Source organism: Engraulis encrasicolus, chromosome 23, assembly GCF_034702125.1.
Source record: "Engraulis encrasicolus isolate BLACKSEA-1 chromosome 23, IST_EnEncr_1.0, whole genome shotgun sequence".
Classification (NCBI taxonomy): domain Eukaryota; kingdom Metazoa; phylum Chordata; class Actinopteri; order Clupeiformes; family Engraulidae; genus Engraulis; species Engraulis encrasicolus.
In genome coordinates this window covers 18,934,593-18,941,402 of record NC_085879.1, presented here as the reverse complement: position 1 = coordinate 18,941,402, position 6,810 = coordinate 18,934,593, and the positions used below count along the sequence as shown (strand labels likewise).

Sequence of the window (6,810 nt, the reverse complement as noted above, 5' to 3'; positions counted from 1 at the left end):
CCGTGTCTAATGGGTAAAGAATGGATTCATTTGTTTCAGGTGGAAACAAAGAAAGACAGTAGAAAACAATAACGCAACTCTCAAGTTCAAGTTCAGAGGAACAAAATAACAAACATTGACCCCCCACCCACACACCTTAGTGAGAAAGGGGGATGAGAATGTTAAAGAAGGGGAAATCACTGGTCCGTGCCCCCTAAGTTTACTGCTTGGGGTTTAATAAGTAACCTGAGGTTTAAAAAAAAGGTGAGAGGGTGTGGAACACAGCGTGAAGAAATAGTGAAACACCGTCACAAATGAGCCAGTGCATAGCCTACAGTAGGGTCCACATGAATGGTCAGTCTCAGAAAGGTTAGTGAATGTTTGCACTGTGAAAACAAAAAAAACAACGGGTCACAGAAAACGCTAAAGTCTTGATTTGGAGAAGGATGTCCTAAATTAATAACACGGTAAGTCTCTAAAATTATATTTGTCAGCTGAAGCAATGTTAAGATTTTCATGTTTTCAATATTTTGGTAGGGGTGAACTACTGGACACAACGGTTTATTACATTTATATGTGATACTTTCTTGAAGAGTGTAATAATGTGTGTTGTGTAGCCTATCTTGGAAAAATGTGTAGTGTTGACACAATTTGCCTTTACACTGTCCGATGAAGATGGACTCGGTAAGGATTCACATCCTCGCACTTCTCTGGATATGGATTATGAACCAGCATTTATGTTCAGGTAGGCCAGTATTTGAATCATATCTGTTCTTTTCAGAATATAAATATATTGTCAAAAAATTATTCATTCTTTTGTTCAAATTTTATTTCTTTCCTCATTTTGACAGTGAATTTAGCTTCCTCAATTGTACTGTTTTCCTGACCACCAAAAACAACTTAACATAGGCTACTGTACTCCAACTAATATCCCAAAAGTTCCTGATGTGTTGCATAATGGCATGATATAATGGGATGATATTTCTATGTTTTTTTTTTTTTTTAATGTACACAAACCTTGCCCCATTAGAATGCTCAGTATCCGAAGGGGCAAATAAAAAATGCTGCATCGTCTGTTACTGACAAGTCAAGGGTAGTGTGCACAACATAAACATGTTGACTGGCAGTAAGTCTCTTTCAACACTCATTCATCCTAGCGTGACTTCCCCACTCTGTAAGTGTTTTACTGAACTGAGTGAATTACTGTAACACATTGTATAGTGGATCACTGTAACACAGCTAAATGTACTGTGTATGTCTGCATGTCTTTTGTCAGGGTCGTCCCATGTGAGTCTATGGGGCCAGAAGGCCAATCTCATGGGGCAGCCCTGCTACTGGCAGCTGAGCGGCCGGTGCTCGGTGCCTGACCTGGAGGCCCTGACGGTGTGCGTCACACTGCAGCGGGAGGTGGGCACGTCCGAGTGGACCGCATTCGACTACAAGGAGCGCGGCCATCGGGGCGTGGAACTGGGCCTGACCGGCACCAGAACCCAGCTGCGAGTCTGGCTCTTTGGCCAGGAGCACCAGGTGAACATGACGGAAAACTACCCGCTGCACCAGTGGCACACCGTCTGCCTCACCTGGTCAGCCAAATCTGGACACCTGCGACTGTACGGCAATGGCAGCCGCGTTGCTGAGGTCCCGGTCAATGGGCCTCGATTGGCTGGGAAGGGTACGTTGACGCTGGGGGTGTCCCATACCATGCTGGACGGGGTCATGGCATATGAGACGGGCAAGGAGCTGATGGGGTTTGCGACGCTGTTCCGCATGTGGGGGCGAGAGTTTAGCGAGACGGAGCTGAAGGAGCTTCGGTGTGTGGACGGGGACGTGGTGAGCTGGAACCAACTGCACTGGGACCTGAAAGGCACCTACTGTCAACCGCCGTCAGACTCCGGCCTTACTTGTGGTAAAATAAAACCAGCATTTACATATTAGTTCTATATTCAGGCGTGGACAAGCAGGGCCGTAACGAGACATTTTCAAATACTGGGGTAAAATAGGCTTACTGCATAGTACTGCATACTGTACATTTATGATGCTTCAGTCTCTTCAGTCAAACTCTTAAGTTCATTTTCAATAACCACTGGTAAATGGGGGTACCGTATACAGAATTTACCATTGTTTATCATAGATCGATTTTCATCATAGATTAATTAAAAAAAATTACATATCTGAAAAAAAAAACCCCGAGGACATTACCTCTGTGTCCTACCACCATGCGGAAAAGTTGGATTGGTTTTCACTGTCTGAACCCAGGATGTACAGTACACTCCTGGTTATATTTGCATTCACCACTCCATAAAGGTCTAAGTTACAGTAGAGTAATAGTAAAAAAAAATGTAATTGTCAGTTGCAGTGTTTCCCATACATTGAGGAAACTATGGCGGCCCGCCATAGTTTAAATTTGGCCGCCATAGTTTACGAAAATGTAAAAAAAAAAAAAAAATTACTTTTTTTTTTTTTTTTTAAACGATTTCCGTTTTTGTTAAAAACGATTTGAATTACGATTTCCTTCGCATTTTCCTCCTGGAGTAAATACATCCTATAGAGAAAACCACAAGTGCTTGAAAGAGGGATCAAAAGCCTAGTCAAGTTGTTATAGTTAACTTGGGTTTGGGCAGGGACGCAGGAAGTGGGGTGCTCCGGGTGCTGGACAACAGACGCAGCTGCATCATAGCCTTTCTACCTACTGCATCACTTGTGTATTAGGCCTACCCTAAATTCAGACATAGTTTTTTTCCTCATTATTATTCTAAAATAGAAACACAAAATATGAATATTTTCTACTTTTTTAATACTTATAAGTAGTTTGAAATGTAAATGCAATTTTGGTTTGAAATGAGTGATAAACTTTTAGACCCCAACCAGACCGGTCACCGGAACAGTGGTGTAGAACGGTGCAGCCAGTGACGCGGGAGAGATGTTTGTTTTGTTTAGCTTGTGGTGTCAAGGTAGTAATAAATGTAGTATTAACAGCGATATGTTGGCTTGGGCATGCATCAACATACACGGTCTTAAACCCATTGGAGCAGCTAACTTGTTGTGAAGAGAAGTCTCATCACTTTGGTGATCAAAAACGGACCAACTAAGCAAGGAATTAGGTGAATTTAAAGTGCAACGGGAGAAGAGAATGTCACCAAAATTGTGCATCGTGTCAGGTAAGAAGTGACTTTTGTTTCTTGCGGTGGAGATTGGATTCGTAGTAGCACATTGGTAGGCTAGGTCTTGCCTATTGCTGGTGAAGTCTATCTTAGCCTCGGAGTTTGCTATGGGGTGAATCTGTAGCACAGCCGATGTTGTGCGTGGCTTGTCTATCAACTGTTGCCAAAGTTGAATTGCCGCGGTGTGAAATGGCTGTGCTATTGTTAGATGTTTTGGACTTTTGTAGTGGTGGCGATTTGTTCCTTTTGCCTCTTGCTGCTGATTTGACCACCGTTTATCTATGGCCTACGTCAAATGCAAACTAAACGTGGCTTTCACACTCTCCCTGTATCAATAGCCAGCCGAGCTGCTTTGGCGCTTAGCCTACTTCTCTCGCCGATCACAGCACAAACTCTTTGGCCGTCAGAGTGTAATCACATACGGGAAGCAGTATGCCTGTCTGTGTGTCGTGCGTGCTTTTGTGCGCGGGCGGGGAGACAGGGCAGTTGTCCTGATCGTATGCATCTTGAGATACACAGTCGCAATTGCAAGACAATCTAAATTGTTTGAAAGCCCGGTCACCTCTCACAAGTGCATCGCATAGCCTAGTCATGTATTTCTAGAACTACTAATTTCACACATTGTAGACTGCCCATGGAGAAGAGAGAAACTGTCACGGCAGCGCGATTTGCTCTTGAACACGCCCTCACCTCCACATTAGGTGCGCGTTTCCCTTCCGCAAGAAGAACTTAATAATTTTGAAGTGAAATGTTAAACAAAAAAAAAGGTAAAATCTAGTCATCCTTGGTTAGGCTACATAAAACATGAAGAAGTTAGTCAGATGGGATTCGCCATTCTTCATCCTAAAATTGATTAGAATGCAGGAAATTGCATCTAAAAAACACACTTTTTTTTCTGGGAGAGGACTCAAGGCCTCCACCGACCACAGCACTTGAGTTCCTGCGTTCCTGGGTTTGGGAGCAATATAAAAAAACCTTCAGAGAAGGGACAGTTGGGATGAGTTTACTAACACTCCCCAGGCTTTGTTTTACAGTTGTAATGAGTTAGGTGACAGGCCTTCATTGACACAGCAGAGGAGACATCGGGCTGCATATAGAAATTAATGTGTAATGAATGTGAATATAGACATAAATGTGTAATATGTTGTTCAGCCCTTTTAATGGAAGGAATTTTGAAAAACTGGCCCTGTGACCAGCACCCCTCATGTAGAATGTGTACGCCTATGTGTGTGGGGGAAAAGGCATAGCCTACCCTCTTAGACCCTTTTTGTCTATGCGTTACACACAGTGATCTTAAATTCTTATCTCTGCTCCTATTTTGTTTTATTATTGTTTTCATTATATAGACCCCTGCATGAGGGACAAATGAAACTGTGTTGTAAACAGAAATGATTCACTGTACTGCATTTTTTGACAATGACAATGTACTACTATTATACATGTCATGGGTAAAATGGGTAGCCTTATTTCTCAAAATATAAATGGCTGAAATGTTGGCCCAGGCTCCATTGGCTCCATGCGCCAATGTCATACTGTACTCATTGTTTTGCCGTTTTGCATTCACGCTGTGTGAATACAACTCAGACCCCCCCCCGGGAAAAAATCCCTGCTGCCCCCATAGTTTCCAAAATTTCTGTGGGAAACATGTCATCATCCTAACCCACACACCATAGAAAGACAGTATTGCATAATAGGGAAATGAACAAATGAGTTGCGCTATCTATCTCATTGCTTGCCGTCCCCTGACTCATACCAGAGAACACACATAGGCCTAGGCCTACATCCTTTGTTTTGATGAAGGGTTGAAGTTGCTTAGTTACTAGGTTAACTGATGGCTTGTAAATAAACAGGGGAAGAACAATTGCAACTTGCAAGATGTTTTGGAAAATATAATGTGCACAATCATCACTTACATCCTACAGACTACATCCAAGGGTTTTTAAAATGTATTTTTTAAAAATCAGGACAGTGAAGAGACAGAGAAATTGTGGGAGAGAGAGAATGGGGAAGGTTGGGAACCATGCAATGTTGCCTGTATATGGTGCAGGTTTATTAGACCATTGTGCCACAGAAACCCCCAATAATATTCAATGTTTGATGTGAAATGTCCACTAGAATGGTCTGCTCATGGCTCTGCAGTGGCCTAACGCGAGGGCACTGGGTTACTACGCTGGCGACCCGGGTTCGATTCCGGCCTGTGGCGTTTGCCAATCCTTCACCGTCTCTCTCTCCCCACTCATTTCCTGTCTCTCCTCCACTGTCCTGTCAGAAATAAAGGCAAAAAAGCCCTAAAAACAGTCTGTTCATTCGTTTCCTGCTATCAATATGCTGCTCTAGAGTGGGACATGTTCATGACGCCAATCATATCACAATTTTTATACAGAATTCAAAGAAGTCGATGGCAATGTTATGACTAACATTATGATGTGTGGACATATTTCAGATTGGACGAAATATAAGATCGACATGAACATTACAGTAGAATATAAGCCAAAAGATGAAGGAAAGCTGACTGCAATTGTGCGACAATGGGTAAGTAAGACTGCACATAGCACATGATCACTGTAACATGAAAAAGGCACTTATCTTTCTGACATTGATTCCTGTTTGTATGTTTTGTCATTTATGTCCAGTTTGTGTATATATTCCATTCCAATTTCTCTGTCTATGACATCTTCATCTCATCTTCAAGGTAAAAATTCTAAATTGTCTGTCTGCTGCCAAATCCTATCCAGTACATAGGATATATAATTATAGCTCAGTGAACAACAAATATCAATTTCATAACTTTTGTCATAGCCAATAATGTTTTCCAATATCTTTGTTTTACTGCAGTCATATCCAAGGAGTGGGGGATGACAGTGAGTCTGATGAAGAAATAAAGGTGTTTCTCAGATTCCATAATTAGAAAGAAACCATTTTACTTTGATGGAGCGCAATCTGCAAGCTTTTACAAGTGATTTAAATTATTAACTTTCTACACAATTGTTTTTTTGTCTATTTCCAGGGGAAAAGTACATCAAGTGGGAAGATTGTGCAAAGGTTACATTTCAAAAGACAACTATTTATCACTGTGTCACTGACAAAAATGCAAGCCCAAGCTTATAGGATATCTAATTGCTGTATTATTATTAAGCAAGCATGCATGGAGGGGCAGCCTATTTTCAATTCTGATTAACAATGTTTGTTTTATATGAAAGGGATGTGTGTTGATCCTTGTCTCATTGCTGTGCAGGTTTGCTTGTCTGGTCTATGTGGAGGTGACTCCCATAGCTGATGTGTTGGTGGTCCACAATGAGATCCGTGAGCGGCTGAGGTCAAAGTTCTACCATGACGGTGTGGAGGTGAAGGCTGACCAAGCGTCCATAATGGTCTTTTCCATCGGTGGGTAGATTGCTTTAAAAAAAAAACTTGCTTGTTTATGTAGACTGAGAGTAGAGTTTTTCCTTTCTTTATTTACCCGATTTAAGGTAGTAGTTCTCATCTTTTTTTGAACAAATGACCTCTTGACCTCATCGCAAGCCTGCCAATGTCCCCCTTAGTATTAAAAAATGACATAAACTATTACCCCCCATTTGCAACTTAGTTCTGCCCCTCTTAGCTTTCTCCTTCTCAACACCCCCAAAGGCTCCCTATCGCCCACCCACCCTCAGAGCCCCCGTTGTGAAAA

The 6,810-nt window shown here is 42.0% G+C and overlaps 1 protein-coding gene across 1 annotated transcript in view; it reads left to right on the top strand.

Annotated features, from left to right (window-relative positions):
* The first annotated feature begins 326 nt into the window (after positions 1-326).
* adgrg4a (adhesion G protein-coupled receptor G4a) overlaps positions 327-6,810 on the top strand; it is a 28,659-nt gene continuing 22,175 nt past the window's right edge. Inside the window, exons 1-4 of the mRNA XM_063190788.1 lie at positions 327-348; positions 1,256-1,885; positions 6,148-6,163; positions 6,376-6,524. Of these exons, the coding sequence (XP_063046858.1) occupies positions 327-348; positions 1,256-1,885; positions 6,148-6,163; positions 6,376-6,524 (817 nt within the window). The remainder of the gene's footprint in view (positions 349-1,255; positions 1,886-6,147; positions 6,164-6,375; positions 6,525-6,810) is intronic.